Raw genomic sequence first — 25,432 nt, forward strand, 5'->3', positions numbered from 1 at the left:
ATTAAACACTTCTTCTTCACAAAATTGGGAAGATAATCACTATAACAAAGTACATCTTCCAAGTTCCAATTTGAGGTAATTAAACAAATTTAAAAAATTTAGTGACAATCAAAAAATGGGATAATACTCCTTTTCTTTGATTATGACTTGAAAAAAGTTTGGTCCTGCTAATACATTCTAATACATTATCAACATAAGTAGAATAAGAGCCGAAGAGCTCTTCTGACGTGGATGTTTTCGTCGTCCTCTCACGTGCGCTGTGCGTGGTTCCTGACGACGTCGTTTGGTGTTGTTCGCCTCTTTTCGCTGGTGGTTTAGCATTGTTGTCTTCTTCCATGACGTTCGCCACTGTTGTATATCAGAAAGGCTGTCTGCACTTGGTCACTCCCATTTCACTAATCCAGCTAGCCTTCGTCCTGTCTGCCCTTGGTCGCTCCCATTTCACTAATCCAGCTAGCCTTCGTCCTCATCTAATAACTGTACTACTTTTGCTTTTACTCTTCAGCCTTTTTTCAGCTTTTCAGCCGGAGCATTAATGGGTTCGAGCTTATTCTCCCAGCATTATTCTCTTCGGCCTTTTATTACTCTCCTAGCATTATTCGCCTTGCTGCTTTCTCTCCCAGGTTTTCTTCCTTTTCTTCCTTTTCCTCTGTTCATCATTAGCTCTATTGGTGGTTGGGTCTGCTTACCTATTCCCCCGGCTTTACCAAGCTAATTTTTAGTCTTATTTTTTTCTAATAACTTGAGTGCTGTTGCAGGGTAAAGGACATTATTATTTTGCTTCTGAGAGATTCGTCCCCCGTTGTTGAAAGGTGCTCTGTTTTTCTACATTTTTCACCGGTACTCCTTTTTTGCGTAGCTCGTTTCTTCATAGACTGTGTGTTTTTTACGATTTTTTTTTTGTGTTGCTGAGGTATATTTTACCTTGTTCTTGGCTTCTACGTAGTTCCTTTTTTCCCCTTTTATGCTTGTTGTACCTTTGTTTACTGCTTGGGTTTTTTTTTGCCTTGTTCTTCGCTTTTACATATTTTCCTTTTTTCCCTTCATTTTTTCCTTTTATCTGTTATCTCTTTTCTTTGTTCTTTTACTTCCTCTCCCTCTTGTTTGGATTTCTATTTTGGTTAGTGTATTTTTTCTATTTGATTTTAGAGCTGTTGGTTGAGTGATGGCGTGCATTATTATTTTGCATAGGTTAGATCCGGAAAAAAAATGGATTAATAAAAGACTAGCTGCAGATAATGTAGAACTGGTCTATCACAGGGGAAAAAAAAGAAAAACCCATCCCCTGTTAAACTCCCTGCTGTTTGAAGTTGGAGAATGTTTAATATGGCTGAATATGCCTGTTTGTCTTAAGACTTGGAATTAAACAACAAAAAAAAAACCATCTGCTGTTAAACTCCCTGCTATTTGAAGTTGCAGAATGCTTAGTATGGCTGAATATGCCTGTTTGTCTTAAGACTCATCCCCAAATTTTGCTGATTATGGTAAACGAATCATCATTTAAGATAGGCAAACCCAATCTGGTGTGGTTCGTTTAACTGCTGGTTGTAACCTGTTATTGTACTTTGATTGCCTTTTCCCCTGTTTACCTTTTAGTTCTATTTTTATTGCCTCATGGTTTCCTCGAATGCCTACATTTATGATGCCATTTAATTTTCTTCATTGCTCTTACATATTTTCCTTTTTTCCCTTCATTTTTTCCTATTATCTTTTTTTTCTTTTTTCTTTGTTCTTTTACTTCCTCTCCCTCTTGTTTGGATTTTTGCAGATAATGTAGAACTGGTCCCCTGTTAAACTCCCGCTATTTGAAGTTGGAGAATGTTTAATATGGCTGAATATGCCTGTTTGTCTTAAGACTTGGAACCAAACAACAAAAAAAAACCCATCTTCTGTTAAACTCTCTGCTGGTTGAAGTTGCAGAATGCTTAGTATGGCTGAATATGCCTGTTTGTCTTAAGACTCATCCCCAAATTTTGCTGATTAATATAAACAAATCATCATTTAAGATAGGCAGACCCAATCTGCTGTGGTACATCTTGATGTAATGCGTGAAAGTCATCTATCGTTTAACTGCTGGTTGTAGCCTGTCACTGCACTTTGATTGCCTTTTCTCCTGTTTACCTTTTAGTTCTATTTTTATTGCCTCATGGTTTGCTTGAATGCCTACATTTATGCTGCCATTTTATTTTCTTCAGACTATGTGGTCTGAGCATGATGATAGGATGTTACGTGTGCCTGAGGTTAATTCTTGCATGGTTTGTTGGACATCTCAAGTCCAGCTTGTCGAGGCATCACACGTTAAGACAACTTGTGACAGTGGACTAGCAAAGAAGTTTCGCATCTTTGTTTTTTTCGATTTTCAGGTACAGTTTTATGTTGTTTCTTGTTATTTTTCTTTTGTTCTTTTGCTGATTTTGGATTTGTCTATTTTAGGGCGTTAAGGTGACTGCACTTGCGATTGATGAGAACATTGATCGTGTTACCAATCTTCTTGTGCCGTTTAGGGAGTATCGCATTTCAAGAGCTCGTGTTCTTGAGATTCCTGACTGTTCTTTGGATGTTGGTTCTTATCGCTTTTATTGGGTTTTGACTGCTAAAACTGTGATTGAGGAGGTGATCGTAGTTGACCCTCCAAAGCTCCCATCTTATTTTCGTTTGCGCTCTATTGCTTCATGTGATGCTATTGCTAACACAGAAAATGTCATAGGTAGCTTTATTTTCTGTTGGGTTGTTTTTACTCGCTTTCTTGAATTTCTTGTGCCTATACATTTGCTTTTCTCTGAATTTATCTTGTTTGAGGATTCGCAGATGTCATGGGAATTTTTTTGTGTGCTTTCCCTGCTAGAGAAGTGTATTTTGAAGGAGGGCCATCTGTTGCACGCGACTATGTTATTGTTAACTATGAGTTCGTATTGCTTTTTCTCCCCCCCTCTGTGTATTGATTGTGTCATTTGTATTCAGGCTAATAATGAGTATTCTTTGTTTTTCCTTTTGTGTTAAGGCTTAGGCCTATAATCTTGACCCTCTGGAATGAGTTCGAATCCATAGAAGGTTCTGATATAATGGCTAATATTGTACAGAATCCAGTTTTGATATGTATCCGCCTTAGGGTGCTTACGGATAACTGTAAGGCTCTTTATGTTATAGATAGCTTTTCTTCTTTTATCTGTGCTGGTTTTTTCTTTTTTTTTAGTTTGGTTTTGGCTGAGCTTTTTCCTCTTGATCTCTCAATTTTCAGACCTATCATTATCAACTCAGTCTTCATCTGTGATATTGGTTTCGCCGATTGTGCAAGAATCTGGGAACTTGCGGGCATGGTCTGTTGCTTTTGGCTTGTTTGACCGTTTCCTTATTTGTTGTTCTCTATTTATCTTTTTATTATTATTACTTTGCTTTAACAAACTGCTATAATCTGATTAGGTTTCAGACTAATAGTTTGGAGCTCAAACAAATGGTTCACGAAAGGAGTTATGCTAATCCATATGTATTGCTTCCTCCAGTTGCTTCTAATCGTATAAGTCAGATCTCATACATTGGTCAGGCAACCAGCTTTGTAAGTTCGCTATTATGTTTTTTGGATGACAATATAGTCTTTCTCTGTAAATTTTTCCATGTCTACCTTTAGTATACCATAACTTTTCCCCTTGCTGTATATATTACTCACCACAGGACATAGGTACTGCTTGGATAAAAGGCACAATTTCTCTTGAATATAGGATGGGTAGGCTATGGCACCAAGCCTGTCCGCATTGTTATCTTCCTAATGATTTTTCTTCAAGTTGGGGTATTATGTGCCGCTATTGCAGCCGAGACATTTATACTTTTCCTAGGTATAGTGCCCTTGTGGTAGCCTCTGTTAGGTTTTTTTAAAATTCAACTTGTTCCTGCGATTTTTATTATGTGTTGCTGTTTTTTGAGGCCTGTTTGGTTTGTTGAGTTGCTTTTGTGTTTGTAATGTAAGGGCTTGTGTGACTCTTACTATCAAAGATGACACCGGTTCAGTCAATGCAATTGCCATGGGGGATGAGGCCGAGAAGCTGATAGGTATCAATTCTTGCCGTTTGTATCAAGCTGACCAAGAGGTACTGCTATTTTCCTTGCTGTACATATAGTTTTAGTCCCTAATGTTGTTAATTTGGCTTTTTTCCTCTATGGTAATGAGACATTGCTTCCAATTTGTCAACAGAATGTTCATCTTACTGATCGTGTGGCAAGTGCACTTAAGGGAAGAGTAATGTTGTTCTATGTTAAGCATTCGAGCCACGCTGTGAGGGCTACAAAGGGTGCTCGCTATACAATAGTCACTTCCTATGATATCGATGAAGTTGAAGCGACCACTACCTGATTCCCTTTAGATCTTACTGTATACTTGCCTAGATTGCTTTTGGATGTATGGCTCATGTTCTATAATGTATCAAACTCTCTTTGGCTATTACCGTTAGGCTGACTTATGGTAGATTTGTAGTGGAGTTTGTTGTTTGGTTTGTAACTGCTCAGGAATTATGCACTCTTAGACCTTAATCAATGCTGAGTTTCTCATGGCTTAGATGTTATTTGGGCCATGCTTTTGTTCTTTCTCCGTTTTTTCCTATTATACAATTTGGCTTCTTTGTAGTTGAAAAGATTGGTGTAATCAGGAAGAATGCAGTATGTTTTTGGGTATCTTTGTATCCTTTGTGAATTTCGATCCCTATGTAGTTTGTTTGTTTCCAGAAAAAGCAATGATGATGCCTAAGATTCTCAACAATAGCCTATTCAATATTTTTCTGATAAGCCAATTAGAAAGTGCAGCCTGTTAAGTTATGGCAGATTAGCTGGTTAACTGAGTTCAAGGAACTAGGTTGATTGGCCTATGTTTCCTTATAAAGAATCAACTCCTCTGTGGTTGAAAATATTGGTGTAATCAAAAAAATGCAGTATATTTTTGGGTGTCTTTGTATCCTTTGTGGATTTCGATCCCTATGCAATTTGTTTGTTTTCAGAAAAAAAAAAGCAAATATAATGACTAAGATTCTCAGCAATAGCCTAATCAATATTTTCCTGCTAAGCCAATTAGAAAGTGCAGACTCTTGAGTTATGACAGATTAGCTAGTTAACTGAGTTCAAGGAGCTAAATTAATTGGCCTATGTTTCCTGATAAAGAATCAAGGAGAAAAGTTTCAAATGCAATTCTTTTTCGTAGAATAGTTGGTTACAGAAGCTTTATACAAATAGATTGATCACCTTGAACTCGTGAGAAATTTTTAGAGAAAAAACCAAAAAAATCAAAATACCCTTATCTATTTAGAAGTTTGTTTGGCCTACAAGAAACGTCCTGCAAGAAATGACCAACTATGTGTCAAACAAAATGAAAAAAAAGGACAATTTGAATGGACCTGTTTTTAATATCCATCTTATACAGGTACTGTATCCTGAATTTCTTGCAGTTAGACAGCTTTTCACTGTAAAGCAATCTGAATTTCTTGCAGTTATACAGGTATTGTAAACTGATTTCTACATCTATGTCCCCTTCTTTTGGTTGCTCAGTCATTTAATATCCTGGAACATGGATTTCAGTTTGTACTTACCTGCTGATACTTTTGTTTTTTTCCCCTTTTATGGTGCAGGTTGTTGTGTGTGCTACAGGAGATATTGTTAGGTTGTCAAGAGCTCTTTTTATCTTTCTTCTACTTATTTAGGTGATCCATTGTTGTTAGGTGTGAAAACAAAAAGGCTAGAATCCTGCAGATTCTTCTCCTTTTTTTTTGTGCATCAGGAATATACTTATCCTGCCTAGAACACAGGTTTGTTTCTGTTTATTCTCTGTAGAATATAGATGAAAGTATTTCTGTTATTACCATCTATGCATTTAGACACATTTATCTGGACCTGTTGCATATATTTGCTTTGGTTGTTTTATACCGTGCTGCTCTATCAATGAACCCCTTATGGCTATGATTTCAACTTGTTCTGTTTGGAGCTTATTACACGGTATATCTGAGATCATACTTCTTTTTTTTTTTTGTCACTGAGTAGTTAAACAATCTAGTTGTTGGCTATGAAAGCTGCCATGCTAAGTGTTTTTCTTGCTTTACTTGGCCATGATAATGTCCCTGATGACTGTGTGTGTTTCTAGACAGGGGATTGCTTGGCAACTTATAATTTTTCTGTTCTCACATGCACTTTCTCTTGTTTGTTTTTCCTATCAGATAGCTCTTGATAGTTCAAGTGAACTTGAGGTTCCGCTGAAACTTGTTTTTTTCCTTTCTGGTGTTCTTTTTTGATCCATTGAAGACAATCAGGTATTATTAAGTTGAAATATATTTTTTTATTTTTCCATCACGTTCCTTAGTTCATTTCTCTCTTTTCATGCTTTAGCCTCAACTGATGCTGTGCTGTTTTGAGTTTTATTTTGCCAGTTGACTTTTCCTTTTTCCTATTTAGGTAGAAACGCTTTTGATTATGCATTTATATGTTTCTGTTTATGCATTCATTTGCTAACTGTTTATTTCAAAATAACTGGCCTTTAATGTTTTACCCTTTAAAAAAATAGCTACCCTCTAATCTATTAACTTACTATATGAAATACTATAGTTAGTTTCTTTCATGGACCGCAATACCGTTAGACGTATGCATTATGCTAATATGCCAAAAAAGAAAAAGGATGAGTTGTTGCAGCGCAGACGGGAGCGGTATGCTAGAAATAAGACAACTAATGTGCATCCTGCTGAGGGTTTTGTCTATTCATCTATACCAGAGGAACAAAAAAATAGAAAATGCCAATGCAGAAAAGAGTTAACTGCTTTGGAAAAGCTGAAAAAGATTGCCCCTGCTGAGGCCTCTACTCCTGTATGCAATGCTCCCAAGTCTATCCGCTCCCCAAAAAACTTTAGTTCCTCTGCTAAGGAACCTTCAATAGGGCAATGTCTGAATAGTTCAGTACCTGAGCCATGCAATTCTGTACCGCAGCCAGTTCCTAGCAACAATGAATTAGCTGATCTGTTTGATAGCATATCAACAAAACTCCAGTCTTCTTTACCTGTTTCAACTAACCAGTCTACTGTCCCTGAAGGTACGCTGCTCAGTTTATCCTATGTTTCTTAACAAAGCAATGTTTGCTTATTTGCATTCCTCCTTTATAAATATTTTTGATGCTTATGAGGCTTTCGATAAACTTGTTGTTCCAGTTCATGATAACTCCTTGGTAGAAAAAGGAACCTGTATTGTCAACGTTGCTCCATGTGTTTCTTCTAAACACAGTAGTGGCCAACAAATTGTTGTTAACACCCGACTCGAGAACACAGGTTGGGTTTAGTCTATATTATAAAGTTGCTATGCCTTAAAAATGATGCAGATTATATTGTTTTTCCTCTTTTGCCCTATAAATTGATAAATATATGGTTTGGTGCGGTATTAGGTAGGCAACGAAGGACCAAAAAAACCAGTTTTTCTCGCTTGAAGCAGATTCCAACCGAATCATTGGTCCTCCCTGATGCCCCAAAGTGTCAACACTGTGGGGCTCATCGACTCCATTTGGAACCTCCCAATTTTTGCTGTTCAGGTGGAGAGGTTTCTGTTGTTTATCCTGTGATGCCTTATGCCCTCTTCCGCCTTTATTCTGGTACAGATGAGGAATGTATTCACTTCCGCAAGAATGCACGCTCCTATAATAACAATCTTGCCTTCACCACTTTTGCTGCAAAATATGATAGAAAAATGACTAAAAATCCTCAGGGAGTTTACACTTTCCGCGTCCAAGGTCAAATTTATCATCTTCTGAATAGTCTCACACCAAATGGCCACCCTCCTACTGGTATCCAACTATACTTTTATGATCAAGAGGAAGAATTGTCACAGAGACTCAATACTTCTCCAAGATTACGAGAGAGTACTCTTAAGCTTCTGATGGGTATTCTTGAGCAGAATCCTTATACCAAAGTTTTTAAGTCTTTAAGAGAGCTTCCTAATCTAGATAACCATAGCATATTTCTTAATTCCAACCCGGGCCTTGACCAGCGGTTATATAATATGCCGACGGCTTCAGAAGTCACTGCAATATGGACAGAGCATGATAGTGAAACCTTAGAGAAGGGCACCAACATACAGGTTTATAGTCATGCAAATACAAGCCATAGAATCCAGCACTATTTTGCATGCTATGACTCTTTGCAGTACCCACTATTGTTTCCCAGAGGTGAATCTGGTTGGCACTACGACATTCCAAGAAACACTGCTGCTAATAAAAGAAAAAGGGAAGAAACTGATGATCACAGCCTTATTGCTTTACCTAGGATAGGAAATGCTATTGATCTTATTCAAAAGGAAAATAAAGGTACGTTTTGCTAAATTCTGTTTTTCCCTTTTATTTTTTTGTGCTTACTTATCGATTTCTGCTACTTCAATCTATTCTTTCTTTCTTGTTTAAAATTCTTTTAAGGTTGTCTTTTCAATATATATTTTCTTTGATTCCTGAGTTTTTTTTTTTAAAAAAAAACTGAGGGTCTTAGCTTTTGCTTTTCTTGTTTTAGTTGCTGAGGAGGGAAAGAAAAAATAGGAAACTGTTTCTGCTCGAGAGTATTATTGCTACAAATTGCAGATCAGAGATGATGACACCTCAATGCTCTTGCACACAAGGAGACTATTGCAGCAATTCTCTGTGGATATTTATGTTAAGATCGAGACTTCGAGGCTTGAATTCCATAGGAAAAAACAAAAAGAAATCAGAACTGAGATTCTTAAAGGTGTAACAGATAGCATATCTTCTGGTCAGACTAACGGCGGTAAAGTTGGGCGCCGTGTTTATCTTCCATCTTCCTTTATTGGTGGTCCAAGAGACATGAGACGGAGGTATATAGATGCTATGTCTTTGGTCCAGAGATTTGGTAAGCCTGACATATTCATTACTATGACTTGCAATAGGATGTGGAAAGAAATACAGGACAACCTAAAGTATGGAGAAGAGGCTCAAGATAGACCTGATTTAGTTTCAAGAGTGTTTAGAGCAAAGTTGGAATTATTAAAAACTGAAGTTACAAAAAAAAAGATATTCGGTGAAGTGGCTGCCTGTGTGTATGTGATTGCGTTTCTCGCCTTCCTCATGCTCATATGTTGATTATTTAAAAGCCAGAATATAAGCCCCTCAATCCTGATGCTTATGACATGATAGTTTCGGCCGAAATACCAGATCCTTCTAAGCAACCACATTTATACTTTTTGGTTATGAAGCACATGATGCATGGTCCATGTGGTTCATTAAAAAAGGATAATGTTTGTATGAAAGATGGGGTGTGCAAGAACCATTATCCAAAGAGTTTTAGTGTGACAGCCCCACCTCCCTCTAAGGCGAACCAGAGGGTTCGGCGGGCCGCCTGCCCAACTCTCGCCGGGACTCAGTCGTTCACTACAATTCTCAAATGAATTATAAGAATAAACCTCAAATATTACAATATAAATCTCCAATATACATCAAATTCTCCAAAAATTACATGTCATAAGCGAAGCGGAAACAATTCCCAACTATACATCAAATGATTCCAAATCCAAACTGTACAAAATATAGGCCATCCATTCACATGAATAAGCACAACAAGTCCTTCCTTCGCTTTGAGCCCTGTGGAGGGGAATAAAATATTTTTGGAGTGAGTTAGAAGCTCAGCGAGTAACCAGAAAAATCAGTAATCAAATATATTTCACAATGTTGCATTTCGATCATTTCGATGATGTCATGATTCAGAGATCAAATGTACGTTTATTGCTCTCTTGAGCTAGTGAAATCATTGCACTTGAACACCCAACCCTCAAATAGATCATTTAACATTAACATTGAGAGGGAGCCCCTTTTTGAGCTCCAGATAAACATGAACATGAACCATGAACAGAGGTGGAGACGTTGGTGTCCAGCACAAGACTTTCCCAAAACTCATTGAAGCCAATCATGTCATGAATCCACATGCAAGCACGCATGATATGCAATCGAATAAATAATGCAAGAAATAGTTCACAAGTACTTCGGAAATAGTTTAGGGTCACTCACCTCCATGGCTCAGAAATCATCCATCATATAACATTGCCTTGCTCAAATCCAAGCCTTAGATCACAAACTCAATGCAAACAAATCCCTTCAAAGTTCGGACAGCACTTCCCCTGAATTTGCTAACTTTTCCAACCATCATGGCTTCATTATTTCCTCATTCCAACCCAAAGGTACACACACAACAACAAGTTCATCCAATAGCCATTCAGCAAGCTCCAAGTAGTACTAGTACAAGTCAAGTTAGGGAAAAGTCCGGAAATGAAAGTTAAGCTCAAAACCAGAAAAACAGTTTTAACGTCATTTTACGGTAATGGTACCAAAGGCGCTACGATTGGCGGATGAAGGTGCAAGACCTACCATTTCGAAGTTAAGAGATAGGGCTACAATATTTCAGAAGGTCACTCAACCCAGTTTTGAGTGTAACTAGGTCAAAAATGCAAGATACGATACCAGAATCACAAAAACAGATTCACAGAACGCATTCTAGCGGAAACATCATAAATCAGGCCATCCAAGTCCAAATCTAGAAATTCCAAAACCAGACGAAAGATAAGAAATTGGGTTACAATTCATCAGAAGACCTCAACAACTAATTCGGAAGCAATTCCTGCCAAAACAACCAATTACAGGCGCAATTCTTACATTCGGGTAAAACCAGAACAACAATAGTAATTTCGACTTTTCTCATTCTACACTACTCCGATTGACCTGAAATTTTGTAGGTACCTCCAAAATGTCATTCCCTACAACTTTTATGTTTTAAGCCAAGGCCAATTCGGCCTCTAACAAGGAGCTAAAAATTCGGGCAGAATGCTCCTACTAGAACCCTAATTTTCTGAAATTTCTTCCAAACCAGAAATTGTTTGCAATAATCTACTTTTTCCACCTTCTAGAGTCATTATATACCATTTCCAATCATCATAGATAGCCACACAATCATGCTCATATTAAAACAGAAAAATCTCCAAAAATAATAAAACTTCATCACTTCAACCACAAATCAGGAAATAATCCATAATATTGCATCTCATACCACCACTAGTCATGATTTAAGCATCAATTAAGGAAGGAGGGTGGTTCTTCACAACTCACCTTAGAAACAAGAGAGAGAGAGAGCAATAGGTCCTCTTAGCTTTCCAAATAACTCCACAAATCAACTCACTAACACTAATTGAAGAGGTTTTATGGAAGGAATTCAAGATGAAACGGTTAGTTTGTGAGATTGGGCAAGATTGGAGCAAGAAACTTGGAAGCTTTTCTTTCTTTTCTTGTAGGAAGAGGTTCGGCCAAGAGGAAGACAAAAATGAGGAATTTTTGGTGAATTTTTAATTTATTTGGTCATTGGTAAGAAAATGAATAGTGGTCTTACAAGTTCCTCCAATCAAATGGTGACACTTGTCACTTATTTAATGCAAGTCTATCACTTTGTTCCCTCTCACATCAATCCAAATAGGTTCCTCTAATTATCTCTTAACACCCGATAAATTAAACCCAGTATCCGAAACTCAACCTAGTTGGCCGAATTTTTCCGAACTTTTCGCACTAGTGGGTCCCACGTCCGGTATACGCTCTTAATTTCTCAAAAACTATTCGATACTAGAAAAATTATCTAAAAACTATATTTACTCATAAAAATTATCTAGAAAAATTTCCGGATACAGAAAGTGCAGAAAATAAGCCATTGAAAATAAGAAAACCTAGAAAGATAATAAAACCTAGAAAATGAAAAAGTTACGGGTTCTCACACTCTCTCCCCCTTAAAGAAATTTCGCCTTCGAAATTTTCTTATCAACGGAATCTATCAAAATCTATGGTACCCAACGGACCATACCTTCTACGTCCTCTGACGAGCCAGGATCCTGATGGTGTTCTAAAGAATACACCTGAGCCGGTGCCTTGGATCCAGTCCCTTCCTTTTTCGACTGTCCAGGGTTAGTCTTAGTTGGTCGCGGGGTCCCTTTTCCTTTTCGCAATCGAATTGGGCAGTCAGCAATCCGATGATCGGCACTTCCGCAGCGCAAACATTTTCCCTCTTTCTTCCAACAATTTACCTCCGTATGATTTGGCCCTCCGCAATATCCACAGGGACCACGAGCAACAGAGACCGGTCCTCCCTGAGGAACATCACGCGACACCCTTGGTTGTCGTACTCCTCCGTTTCCCTTTCCCATCTTAGGGGGCGTACTTGTACCTTCTTGCTCAGAGCTACTCCCAGGAAAGCCCCTTTTCTTGGTTTGAAAGTTTTTCACCTGCAGCCTAGCATTTTCTACTCGTTGCGCCTTCTCTACGGCCTCGCTAAAAGCATTAATCTGGGCCACCGCGAGGTCCTGCTGAATTTCTACGTTCAAACCTTGGATAAAACGCCTTATTCGCCGCTGCTCGGTCATGATCAGTTCAGGGGCAAATTTGGATAGGCGGGTGAACTGGCTCTCGTATTCCGTGACAGATTGGGCCCCTTGACGAAATCAGATAAACTCATCTTCCTTCCGCTCCTGGACTAGAGGAGGGAAGAATTTCGCGTTGAACTCCCGCATAAAATTCACCCAAGTCCTGGGCATCTGTTCCCGTTCCCATTTTTGCCATATGACGTTCCACCAGGAACGGGCCGCCCCTTCCAACTGGAAAACGGCGAAAGTCACCTGCCGTTCTTCGGTGTAGTGCAGGGCAGCGAAAATGTCTACCATTTTCTCGAGCCACCTTTCGGCGACATCCGGATCGGGTTCCCCAATAAATTTCGGTGGTGCGAACTTCTGGAGCCTCTCAAGTGCCCTATCGTCGCTTTCGACATGATTGTCCGGGTTTCCAGAATTAGGGTTTGGGGTTTGGCCTTGTTGCTGCACCACTTGTGCCAGCAGGTTGGTCATTTGCTGCATAGCGGCAGCTATCTGCACGTTGGGGTCAACTCTCGGTTCAGGGTTAGGTCCAGAGGAGGTTTCTCCAGTGCCCCTTTCAGGTGTAGGTTGCCTATTCCCGCGCCCACGTCCCCGGCCACTACGTGTGCCTTCCATTAAATCTAAGTCGATCTAGATCACAAAATAAATATACTGTTAAAGGGCATCTAACCCTCCTTTTCATAGCACTAAACAGGAACCAGTAAACAAGAACAATTAACTAAACAACTCCCTCATAGAGCATGTAAACACATAACACATATACAGAGAACACATACAGGATCAACAATTATACAGAACAGTCAGTCAGGTACATACAAAGTCATCCCATAAAACAAAAGGGTCCTCCAAAAGTACTCTAGACAGACTAGGTCACGAGTACAAAATAACTCATGAAAAACTTTCTTTCCCCCCAGGGCTCTATCCAACATCCACGAGAACAACACCATTTATATCTTAATCAAGATTGATCACGCTTAACCACACCCGAACAGACCATATGAAGTTCCATAGAATCGCCTTTCTAGTTCGCCTAAGTCCTTTCTAACCTAGGCTCTCATTGAGTTAGTAGCCGGGCATGAGAATCCCAAATAAGATAATTCACAACTCGAGCCGGCCGGTCCCAAGAGTGAATCATTCATATTAAAGATTCCTACCCGACATACATACCTAATTTCCTCAAGTCCCATGATAATGATCCTTACTCTTATAACATGCACAGTTCATAGCTTATGCTCAAAAGAGCACTTATACCTTTCACGAAAGCAGGACCATAACACCACTAGGCCCCAAACTCACTCCGCGCAGAGACCACGCGAAGTGGCTCTGATACCAACTGTGACAGCCCCACCTCCCCCTAAGGCGAACCAGAGGGTTCGGCGGGCCGCCTGCCCAACTCTCGCCGGGACTCAGTCGTTCACTACAATTCTCAAATGAATTACAAGAATAAACCTCAAATATTACAATATAAATCTCCAATATACATCAAATTCTCCAAAAATTACATGTCATAAGCGAAGCGGAAACAATTCCCAACTATACATCAAATGATTCCAAATCCAAACTGTACAAAATATAGGCCATCCATTCACATGAATAAGCACAACAAGTCCTTCCTTCGCTTTGAGCCCTGTGGAGGGAAATAAAATATTTTTGGAGTGAGTTAGAAGCTCAGCGAGTAACCAGAAAAATCAGTAATCAAATATATTTCACAATGTTGCATTTCGATCATTTCGATGATGTCATGATTCAGAGATCAAATGTACGTTTATTGCTCTCTTGAGCTAGTGAAATCATTGCACTTGAACACCCAACCCTCAAATAGATCATTTAACATTAACATTGAGAGGGAGCCCCTTTTTGAGCTCCAGATAAACATGAACATGAACCATGAACAGAGGTGGAGACGTTGGTGTCCAGCACAAGACTTTCCCAGAACTCATTGAAGCCAAATCATGTCATGAATCCACATGCAAGCACGCATGATATGTAATCGAATAAATAATGCAAGAAATAGTTCACAAGTACTTCGGAAATAGTTTAGGGTCACTCACCTCCATGGCTCAGAAATCATCCATCATATAACATTGCCTTACTCAAATCCAAGCCTTAGATCACAAACTCAATGCAAATAAATCCCTTCAAAGTTCGGACAACACTTCCCCTGAATTTGCTAACTTTTCCAACCATCATGGCTTCATTATTTCCTCATTCCAACCCAAAGGTACACACACAACAACAAGTTCATCCAATAGCCATTCAGCAAGCTCCAAGTAGTACTAGTACAAGTCAAGTTAGGGAAAAGTCCGGAAATGAAAGTTAAGCTCAAAACCAGAAAAACAGTTTTAACGTCATTTTACGGTAATGGTACCAAAGGCGCTACGATTGGCGGATGAAGGTGCAAGACCCACCATTTCGAAGTTAAGAGATAGGGCTACAATATTTCAGAAGGTCACTCAACCCAGTTTTGAGTCTAACCAGGTCAAAAATGCAAGATACCATACCAGAATCACAAAAATAGATTCACAGAACGCATTCTAGCGGAAACATCATAAATCAGGCTATCCAAGTCCAAATCCAGAAATTCTAAAACCAGATGAAAGCTAAGAAACAGGGCTACAATTCATCAGAAGACCTCAACAACTAATTCGGAAGCAATTCCAGCCAAAACAACCAATTACAGGCGCAATTCTTACATTCGGTTAAAATCAGAACAGTAATAGTAATTTCAACTTTTCTCATTCTACACTACTCCGATTGACCTGAAATTTTGTAGGTACCTCCAAAATATCATTCCCTACAATTTTCATGTTTTAAACCAAGGCCAATTCGGCCTCTAACTAGGAGCTAAAAATTCGGGCAGAATGCTCCCACTAGAACCCTAATTTTCTGAAATTTCTTCCAAACCAGAAATTGTTTGCAATAATCCACTTTTTCCACCTTCTAGAGTCATTATATACCATTTCCAATCATCATAGATAGCCACACAATCATGCTGATATTAAAACAGAAAAATCCCCAAAAATAATAAAACTTCATCACTTCAACCACAAATCAGGAAATAATCCATAATATTGCATCTCATACCACCACTAGTCATGATTTAAGTATCAATTAAGGAAGGAGGGTGGTTCTTCACAACTCACCTTAGAAACAAGAGAGAGAGAGAGCAATAGGTCCTCTTAGCTTTCCAAATAACTCCACAAATCAACTCACTAACACTAATTGAAGAGGTTTTATGGAAGGAATTCAAGATGAAACGGTTAGTTTGTGAGATTGGGCAAGATTGGAGCAAGAAACTTGAAAGCTTTTCTTTCTTTTCTTGTAGGAAGAGGTTCGGCCAAGAGGAAGACAAAAATGAGGAATTTTTGGTGAATTTTTGATTTATTTGGTCATTGGTAAAAAAATGAATAGTGGTCTTACAAGTTCCTCCAATCGAATGGTGACACTTGTCACTTATTTAATACAAGTCTATCACTTTGTTCCCTCCCACATCAATCCAAATAGCTTCCTCTAATTATCTCTTAACACCCGGTAAATTAAATCCAGTATCCGAAACTTAACCTAGTTGGCCGAATTTTTCCGAACTTTTCGCACTAGTGGGTCCCACGTCCGGTATACGCTCTTAATTTCTCAAAAACTATTCGATACTAGAAAAATCATCTAAAAACTATATTTACTCATAAAAATTATCTAGAAAAATTTCCGGATACAGAAAGTGCAGAAAACAAGTCATTGAAGATAAGAAAACCTAGAAAGATAATAAAACCTAGAAAATGAAAAAGTTACGGGTTCTCACATTTAGTGACTACACAACTTGTACAGAAGATGGTTATCCTCACTATAAAAGAAGAATGGATTGTCGGTGTGTAAGAGTGAGGAATCATTTGTTGGATAATAGGTGGGTTGTTCCGTACAGTCCGTATCTTTTGGCTTTGTTTGACTGCCATTTGAATGTAGAGATATGTTCCACTGTTAAGTTAGTTAAGTATCTTTACAAATATGTTTATAAAGGGCATGATCGTGTGAGCTTTTATATCCATTCTGAAAATACCTTTGAAGATGTAGATGAAATTTTAGACTTTCAGTCTGGCCGCTGGGTGGCTGCTGCAGAGGCTTTTTGGTGGATATTTCGATTTACTTTAAACAAAATGACCCCGAGCGTCTATGCATTACAGGTTCATCTTCCTGGAGAGCAAATGGTTTCTTTTCATAGAAGAACCAATCTTGCTGATTTAGTTGCTGATGTTGACTTCTCAAAAACGATGCTGACTGAGTTCTTTTATATGAATCAGACAAATAAAGATGCTCAGAAACTCAATCTCCTTTACAAACAATTTCCTGAGTTTTTTGTATGGAGCCCAGACAAGAAACGGTGGTCTAAAAGAAAGCGTCGAAAAGTTGTTGGAAGATTGGTGACCGTTAGCCCAGCAGAAGGAGAGAGGTATTTCTTGAGGCTACTTTTATCCTCTGTCTGTGGCCCTATTTCGTTCGACCGCTTGTTGACTGTTAATGGAGTCCATATGGCTTCTTATAGAGAAGCCGCTTTCCAGATGGATCTGTTACAATCTGATACGTATATCGAAGACACCCTTGATGAGGCTGCTACTTTTCAGATGCCTTCTTCACTCAGAAACCTGTTTGCTGTGATGCTAAGTTTCTGCTCCCCGTCAAATCCTAAATACTTGTGGGAAAGATATGAGTTTGAGCTATCAAGGGATTATGAAAAAAATAGTTCACTCACTGGATATACTCCTCAGTACATCAGAATGCTGGTACTTCAGGAGATCAGTAAATTTTTGGAACAAATGGGTAAAAGCATGGATGACTTTCACTTGGTTCCTGACTACCTTGGTGCTACATTAGATCAACGGATTACAAAAGAAATTGAAACTGAAAGGAATATTCAGTTCACAGAGGAGGATCTGCTACTGTCTTCGAAGCTTAATGCCGGTCAGAAATTTGCCTACAGCTCTATCATGAAACAGGTTTTCTCACCAAAAAAAATGAAGTTTTTCATCAATGGGCCAGGTGGGACAGGGAAAACTTTCCTTTATCGGTCAATACTTGCTACTTTGCGTTCTCAAGGCTATATAGCCATTGCTGTTGCATCGTCTGGCGTTGCTGCCTCTATACTTCCTGGTGGGAGGACTGCACATTCACGCTTTAAGATCCCTCTTGATATATCAGGAAATAAGTCTTGCCAAGTTAGTAAGCAAAGCTCGACCGCTAAGTTGCTTATAGAGGCCAAACTTATATTGTGGGATGAAGCTTCAATGGCTAAGAAGGAAACAATCGAAGCATTTGATATGCTTCTCAAAGACATAATGGAATGCGATGATCCTTTTAGTGGCAAGCTGGTGGTTTTTTGAGGTGACTTCAGGCAGACTCTACTAGTGATTAAAGATGCAACAAGAGACGTTTTAGTTCAGTCAAGTTTTGTCAACTCGCATCTATGGACTACTTTGCAGAAGATTACTTTATCAGAAAATATGAGGGCTGTTATGGATCATTCTTTCTCTGAATTCTTACTGCGGATAGGTGAGGGACGCGAACCAGAAGACGAAGATGGCAAAATATCTTTATGTAAGGATATGACAATCCCTTATGATGGAAAGGAGGCTTCTCTTAATAGGTGAACATCTTTCTGTATAGTATTTTTGTATCATGAATATATATAATTGTACAGCTTTCAGTTTTCCCTCACTTTTTGTTCTGACTTTGTTTTTACTCGCCAGGTTAATCGAATCTATTTTTGGTGATCTAAATGTGTATTCTTCGAATCCATATCAGATGATTAATCGGTGTATTCTATCAGGAACAAATAATGCTGTTGATGATGTTAACCAGCTCATTATTGATAGATTTCCTAGAGATCCGCATACTTATGTAAGTTCTGACAGAACTCTTAACGAAAGAGATCAAGGAGACTATGAAGACTTTCTCAATTCTTTAAATCCAAAGGGGTTACCACCTCATAAGTTGATCTTGAAAGAGAACTGTCCAATTATTCTGCTCAGAAACTTGAACCCAATGGAGGGCCTTTGTAATGGTACCAGGCTTATATGTAGAGAGCTGCGCCACAACACTATTTGTGCAGAGATTGCAGTGGGTCAATACCGTGGTAAAAGAGTCTTCCTGCCAAAGATTCCTCTCCAAACTTCTGACAGCGAAAAGAATGGCATCCCCTTTAAGAGAACTCAATTTCCTGTCAAGTTATGTTTTGCAATGACGATTAACAAGTCTCAGGGGCAAACTCTGGATTATGTAGGGATTTATTTGCGCGAGCCTGTTTTCTCTCACGGCCAGTTATACGTTGCCATTTCTCGTGCAAAAAGTTCATCTGCAGTTAAAGCACTGATAGTTCCAGCAACATATCGCGGCGTAGTTACTGAGTGCAAAACTAGAAATGTTGTCTTTCATGAAGTTCTTGAATTAGCTAGACAGTAGCATTTATTTCTGGTTTGTTTTTTTTTCTCCATTTGTCATTTTGTTCCCTTAAATGCTCTATTTTCTGGTTTGTGTTCTCTTTAGCAATTATATTACTACATTGTCTCATGAATTGTACATTAGAACTTGCCCTTTTTTTATAGAATGGTGAATCTGCTTTCCATTGCTGATATCAAGCCAAAAATGAGGGGTTGGTCAGCGCATATTATTGTTCAGGAAAAAATGCATATCGCTTCTTCACAGAAATCCCCTACAAGATACCAAAAATTTGTTTTCTCTGATGACCAGGTACGAATCAAACTCTGCAATACTTTATCTGTCCTATCCTTTGCGTTAGCTAAGTCACACCATAGAGTTAGCATATTTTTTTTAATCCAATATCAGGGATCAAGAGTTGAGGGAATTATGTTTAATGCTGCTATTGAAAAGATGGGATCAAAGCTTCATACTTTTAAGAAGTATCTGATATCAAATGCCGATGTTAGAGAAATTGAGGAACAATATCAGACTAATGGCCTTACTATTCAATGGGTAATAAGTGCAAAAACTGTGGTTGAGGAGCTCAGTGAACAGGGAAGCTGTGTTTTGACTAACGAGTTTACTCCTATAAGCTTTAAAGACTTGGCCAGTTACGCTGATTCAAAGTCACAAACTGTTGGTCAGTATGCATTCTGCTTCTAATCAATTGCAATGTCATCAATACAAGAACTTTGATTGAAAATCCAGCTGCTTACTTCTTTGTAATGTTTATCAGATATTATGGCTGTGGTTGTTGACTCAATGCCTGTGATTCCAATCAAAAGGGATTCACAGGAATCCTTTGTCCAGAGATTTCTCATTGTGAATGAAGAGTATACATTTTCTCTCCAATCCATACTCTTCCATTCATCAATAAGAAAATATTTAACAATCTTATCTAACAAGTATTCCTTGCTGGTGTTTTGAATGCTAGGATGGTCCCTACTGTTCTATCTCTATGGAATATATTTGTTGAAAATGAAGGAAAGCTGCTTACAGATCACCACAGCAAGCATCCAGTTCTTATATGCCGCAGGCTTAAAGTTGTCACATACAATGGTACACAGAATCTTTAATCTGTTTTGTTCATCCTTAGAAACTATTGGTTTGCTAATTGAACTCAAAGTATTTTTACTGTTGTAACAGGAATAGCACTCTCAACAAGAAATGACTCAGTCATTGTTGTTGATCCTCCTGTTAGAGATGCTAGAACTCTAAAAAATTGGTGAGCATTAGTATTCAGATACACGTTTAGATTTTCAAACAATACTTTTCCTTTGATTATCTATCTGCTCCGGTTTCTGTTATTATATATGCATAGGGCATCAAGGAATGAAAAGGAACTACTTGCCCTCCACCGTGATAAGCCGTACAATAACCAGTCTCCTAAAATGTTTTACGGCCCCCGGCAAAAACTAACTGAAATAAGAGATGTTTTGCCAACTGAAAAGGTAAATTCCAGTTGTCTTTTATTGAATAACTTTCCATTCTGTTCTACTGTTTATTATAAATTAGGTAACAATATTCTCATTCTAAAAGGTTTCATGGGTCAAGTGCATGTTCTCTTTTGAGCACATACTGCAAAAATATTGGTATATGACATGTGTAAAGTGCCGGCGTCTAACTTCCGCTGACTACGGATGCACTTATACTTGCAACCATTGCAATGAAAAGCAATCTGCTCAGCCAAGGCAAGATATTTATTGCAGTTTCTCAGTTTCTTTTATTCTACTGAATTTCATGCATAGATGTTCATTCTCTCCCTCCCGCATATTTATTGCAGATGTCGTTTTGATATTGACCTGACCGATCATTCTGACACTATTACGGCTTCAATTTTTGGTGAACAAGCCGAGACATTGCTAGGATTTACTGCTTCACAAGCAATGCATTACTTCAACAGGGTCTGAATTTGCATTTTCTTTGCTTGTTTTAGTCCTTATATACCTAGAAGCTTAGCATGTACATATATATATAATATATATATCAACCCATGACATCTCATTGTTCTGACTTCTGTAAACCTCTTGTTTTTGGGCTGATAGAATGAAGACCTACCTTTAGCCAAGCTCTATGAAGAGTTGAAGAATAAGATGTTCATTGTACAGCTTAAACCAGGAAGCACCAAGAATGATGGATCGTATCAGCGTTACACTATTGTGTATTATTTTGAGGAAAATGCTGAGACTACCTCTGCTGAAAATCAGTTGCATCGTGATTCAAATGCTAGCACTGGTATACTCCCTAAAGCTCTTATGTTTTGGTTGTAGATATGATGCTTTCAATATAGTTGCTTGCGTATATAAAATACCTAATTTTACTGTCTTTATAATTTCCGTTTGAAGCCAATGAAAGCTATCTTCAAATCAGTACTGATCAGGCTCCTTCTTGTGTTGCTTCAACTCCAGGTATGTACTTCTTGCTCTTTTGTATATTAACTCACTTTCTTTAAATAATTGTTTTGACTGTCGAAATATTTTTTTCTACAGGCAAAGAAGAATTGCCATCTAAAACATGCCGTTCTCTTCTAAGCAGTCTTGATGAATCTGAGGAAGCTACTCCAAAGAGGCAGCGCAAGAAATGATTGTCAATTAGGAACTGTTGTGAAGCAATCTCTGACAGGCTCTTCAAACTACTTCTGTTATTAAGCTCGTAATGCTGAGCACTAAATTGTTTATCTAAAAAATCCTATCGTATTGCATCTGGTTACTTGTGTTACAGCATTAGCGATAGTTTGCAGTCTACCAGCTTTTGTTTCCAAACTATGGAATTGTCTTAGCCTTTTCTTTTGTTAATGTATTCTGGAAGATTTTAAACCAGTAGTTTTTCCCAGGATTTTGTTCACCCAGGGTGCAGGTACTTGTGTCTTTACTCCACTGCAATATAATAGTGTAGCTGGCCATTAAATGCATCAGAAGCGTGCCTGGTTCTTACCTAATATGATAGATATAACCATTTCCATAGTTAATGTTGATCCACTCTTGGACTTTCCACCCATGTTCTATATAGGTTTGCTAGTTTGTTGCTTCAGTGACTATGCCAGAGACACCTCCAGCTAAGTTACAGGTCTAGCACCATACAGCTGAATACACCTGCCACCATTTTATCAATAGCCATTGATTACGCCTCTGCAACTTTACTCCTTTGTACTTCCATTCACCTACCATATTTACTCTCTCCTTGCTATTCCATGATTGAAGACAGAAAACTTCTCCAGCATATAAGGATACACAAATGTCTGAACATCTGCACTTTGCATGCTTAGATTTCTCTAGCCTTACCACAGCTCTTATTGTGGATCACCTCTTAGCATTTTCCCCACACGTTTTCTTCCTATTGTGCTTCCTAACTTGCCAATGACTACGCCAAAGAATCCGTTCAATAAATGGTTAGTCATTCCCCATTGCAACAAAACCAGGTTCTTTCTCTGCACTTTCAACAAAACAAAAATCCATGCTGCAACAATGGTTGAAACCCCTGGAGAACAGAACATATGTTATATCAAAAAAAAATTCTTTTCAACTTATCCAAAAATACTGGGCCATACAGGAGAGCCATCTTTATATTCCTTTGCCACCATTACCCAATGGCTGCAGAACATAATCAACCTTTCTCCTGAAGCTTTTACAGCTACTGGTATACTCATATCTTTCATCTTCTGTATTAGTTACTTCTACGTTTCCTTTGTGTTTCACGCTATAACCTTGTCTATAGATACAGCCATCACTTTCTTTGAAAACGTACCAATAGGGCGACCATGGTGTTTCGTTCTTTTCTATTCAGATAGAACCAAACAGGTTGGTTAAACAAAAAAAAAATCTTCTTTTTTTCTTATTTGTTTCTCACATACTATTTTTTACTTGCCCGTTTTTCCCTTCCACAGAAAATCTCTACTGATCTATTTGAATCAATTGGACTCCAAGATGGCATAACAATTACAGTATACCATGGCCTTCGCTCCTGGGACATTAAAATCAAGGACGGATATTTTGAAGAAGGTTGGGAATTGTACTGTACAACTAATTTAATCCGCAAGAATGACATGGTCTTCTTCAGAATCAAAGGAATTTTATCCTACGATTCCATGGCTTTCTGCACTTCCCGATCACATATTCTCATGCCATGGACACTTCCTTTGCCTATGTTTCCGAGCATTGCACCCAATGTTGAAGCATCTGGTTTCTTGCTCAACCAGCAGGCCTGTTTATGTACTATCACTTCCTCTATAAATTAGTTTCTGCAGCATGATTGGTCATCATTTGTTTCTTTCTATCAGTTTTATACAAGTCGCTCACAGCACAAGCTGGTAAGTGTTTTCCTTTATACAATTTTGTTCACGAATGTATTCTTCAGTTGTCTAACAAAAAAAAAAATTTTTCCTTTTAAAATAGACCCTACCACGATATGCCGACCTTCGATTGCATGAAGGCACAACACCAACAGTAATTCTTACAAGCGGCTATAAAGCATATTACATTGGCATGAAACACTGATCCTTCGACGGGAATTGGGCCACTTTTGCAGCCGAACATGCTCTTTGCCCGGGAGACATATTACTTTTTATTCCACAATCAGCAACCTCTTTTGGTGTTATTGTATTCAACGAAGCTGGCATTGAAAGACAATATCCATGGCATTTTAATTTCACTATTCCTCTAACTTAGCCTGTATTAAGTTGATGAATATTACACTAATCTTTGAGAACAATTTGTAGTTGATGAGTGCTAGAACTATGCTCTATTCCACTTCCTATTATTTATCTTGCTCTATTCTTAAGATCTTTCTTTGTATGAAAATTATTTCAATTGCATATCGTATTCTATTTAGTTGCTATCTTTCCTATTTCTTATTCTTAAGCTCAAAAAAAAATTTTAACCATTGGTCTAACAAACCATATACTTATCCAGTATTTAATTTCCGCGTTATATGCTCGTCTGGGCATCTTTTTTTTATACCACCGCGCACCGCGCGGTTTATGTCTCCTAGTAATAAGAAAAGTATTAACTTGTAAGATGGTTGATTGATATGTTGTACTCATACTCAAAGTCTAAGTTGTATTCTTACACATGTTAAATGCACAATAAAGCATTAAATGAGAATTTTGACTCTAATTTCATACATGTACATTTATTCTCTTTGTAGGTAGGATCATAGAATGTAAGATTCTAAAAAAATTTTATTTCTTAAATAAGTTTATATTTGATGAAATCATATACAAACAAAGGTAGATATGTGCAATGTTAGCCAAAATAAAATTTATTTAAATAGAATGCTTGATTTCTAGCATTATACATAAAAGTAGAAGTCACTGGTACTAAATTTACTTTTTGACTAAAAATTAAAAAGAAGAATAATAATTGATTTAAGTTTATGGAATATTATACTTTAAATTTCCAAAATTACCAACACATTTTCTCAGTTTATACAGTACTCACTAAATTATAAAGTTTTAATGATCTAACTATAATTTTACAAATAGTGGTAATTCTACTAGGATTTGGATCAAAATTCTAAATTTGAATAGAACATACGATCAAAAGTTTTTCTCCAATGATACCAATTTGCACTACCAATTGTTTATTCAACTTGCAAGTTGCAACATGGTTGCAATTGTTGTACAAGTCCACCCTTTTTACACCAAAGTGTAAAATACATATTGAATGATTTGCATTTTGATCACCTATTGTTTAAAATTATTTAAATAACAAGTTTTGTACCCATTCGTTGAATGGAAATTGTTTAAAAATAATAAATTATTTAGTGTAGTTCATAAAAATATTTGCATAAAATACAAACTTATTGTATAATCTATTATAATCTATTATTCAAAAATAGTCTTATAATGTAAATTTAAACATCTAATTCAGTGATTAATAATTCAAAAATAAAAAAAATAAAAAAAAATTCGACGATATGATAACATTCAAAAACTTGAAAATAGGCAAGATCAAATCTTGGCTGATCTTCTGTAAACAAAAGAATGGCCAACCCGTTACCAAAACATCAATTTTGGTACTTAATATAAATGGCTTAAAGGTTAATGTGAAAAGAAAAGAAGCCGAATGAAATATTAATGAAAGATCAGAATTCGGAATCAATCAAGTCATAGGAACACAGCAACCTTCTAAATCTATTCACGGCTAATAGAAGCAAAACGAAAACATAAGATGTATTTTGCTCTTAAGTCAAAAACATAAAAAATCTAAATAGTCTGATGTATATTGCATGACTTGAACTGCTGTATGACAATGAACTTAAAGCCTTGCCATTTATGTAATCAGTGACACATTCTTGTTCTTTAGAAGTTTTCTACCAAAGTCTAAAAAAAATATTGAAAACTGTGGCGGCCCCACTTCTCCCTAAGGCGAACCAAAGGGTTGGCGGGTCGCCTGCCTAACTCTCGCTAGGACTCACGCACTCTAGTAACTAATTTCACCAAATATAAATCGAAAATAAACCTTACTTCTCGAGCAAGTCACGTACTTAAATAATTCATACAATTCAACTTATACAGCCCAAAACACAATTCCAAGTACCAACGAAAACGTTGAGCTTAGTATAC

At 37.7% G+C, this 25,432-nt stretch overlaps 4 protein-coding genes across 5 annotated transcripts; all 4 read left to right on the top strand.

The window, feature by feature from the left end:
• Positions 1–359: 359 nt before the first annotated feature.
• LOC140020988 (replication protein A 70 kDa DNA-binding subunit B-like) lies at positions 360–4,573 on the top strand. 2 transcript variants are annotated; one of them, XM_072071671.1, is made up of 11 exons: positions 360–623; positions 759–840; positions 2,196–2,363; positions 2,434–2,707; positions 2,809–2,905; positions 3,002–3,126; positions 3,239–3,317; positions 3,421–3,553; positions 3,670–3,830; positions 3,962–4,082; positions 4,187–4,573. In XM_072071671.1, the coding sequence occupies exons 3-11, from the start codon at positions 2,199–2,201 to the stop codon at positions 4,343–4,345; spliced, it is 1,314 nt and encodes a 437-aa protein (XP_071927772.1). In that variant the 5' UTR covers positions 360–623; positions 759–840; positions 2,196–2,198; the 3' UTR covers positions 4,346–4,573. The 2 variants fall into 2 exon arrangements, with proteins under 2 accessions (XP_071927772.1, XP_071927771.1); XM_072071670.1 differs by having other exon boundaries at positions 363–623; positions 759–812.
• Positions 4,574–5,927: 1,354 nt separating this feature from the next.
• LOC140021718 (uncharacterized) lies at positions 5,928–9,077 on the top strand. The gene is made up of 3 exons (XM_072073026.1): positions 5,928–7,051; positions 7,167–7,283; positions 7,397–9,077. Exons 1-3 carry the CDS (start codon positions 6,586–6,588, stop codon positions 8,323–8,325), a joined length of 1,512 nt encoding a protein of 503 aa, XP_071929127.1. The 5' UTR covers positions 5,928–6,585; the 3' UTR covers positions 8,326–9,077.
• A 7,179-nt stretch (positions 9,078–16,256) lies between these two features.
• LOC113718112 (uncharacterized) lies at positions 16,257–17,774 on the top strand. Its single transcript, XM_027243031.2, has one exon. It carries the CDS (start codon positions 16,257–16,259, stop codon positions 17,772–17,774), a length of 1,518 nt encoding a protein of 505 aa, XP_027098832.2.
• Positions 17,775–17,894: 120 nt separating this feature from the next.
• Positions 17,895–18,852, top strand: LOC113718111 (uncharacterized). Its single transcript, XM_027243030.1, has 2 exons — positions 17,895–18,037; positions 18,141–18,852. Exons 1-2 carry the CDS (start codon positions 17,895–17,897, stop codon positions 18,850–18,852), a joined length of 855 nt encoding a protein of 284 aa, XP_027098831.1.
• Positions 18,853–25,432: the final 6,580 nt, after the last annotated feature.

This window comes from Coffea arabica, chromosome 11e, assembly GCF_036785885.1.
Source record: "Coffea arabica cultivar ET-39 chromosome 11e, Coffea Arabica ET-39 HiFi, whole genome shotgun sequence".
Lineage (NCBI taxonomy): Eukaryota > Viridiplantae > Streptophyta > Magnoliopsida > Gentianales > Rubiaceae > Coffea > Coffea arabica.

Bases quoted from the DNA above. Each gene is read 5' to 3' on its own strand.
- LOC140021718 (XM_072073026.1), top strand. From the start codon at position 6,586: ATGGACCGCAATACCGTTAGACGTATGCATTATGCTAATATGCCAAAA. The intron at 7,052-7,166 runs GTACGCTGCTCA...TTGTTGTTCCAG, and splicing joins CCAGTCTACTGTCCCTGAAG to TTCATGATAACTCCTTGGTA. The intron at 7,284-7,396 runs GTTGGGTTTAGT...GTGCGGTATTAG, and splicing joins CACCCGACTCGAGAACACAG to GTAGGCAACGAAGGACCAAA.
- LOC113718112 (XM_027243031.2), top strand. From the start codon at position 16,257: ATGGATTGTCGGTGTGTAAGAGTGAGGAATCATTTGTTGGATAATAGG.
- LOC113718111 (XM_027243030.1), top strand. From the start codon at position 17,895: ATGAGGGCTGTTATGGATCATTCTTTCTCTGAATTCTTACTGCGGATA. The intron at 18,038-18,140 runs GTGAACATCTTT...TTTACTCGCCAG, and splicing joins AAGGAGGCTTCTCTTAATAG to GTTAATCGAATCTATTTTTG.
- LOC140020988 (XM_072071671.1), top strand. From the start codon at position 2,199: ATGTGGTCTGAGCATGATGATAGGATGTTACGTGTGCCTGAGGTTAAT. The intron at 2,708-2,808 runs GTAGCTTTATTT...GAGGATTCGCAG, and splicing joins TAACACAGAAAATGTCATAG to ATGTCATGGGAATTTTTTTG. The intron at 3,554-3,669 runs GTAAGTTCGCTA...TACTCACCACAG, and splicing joins TTGGTCAGGCAACCAGCTTT to GACATAGGTACTGCTTGGAT.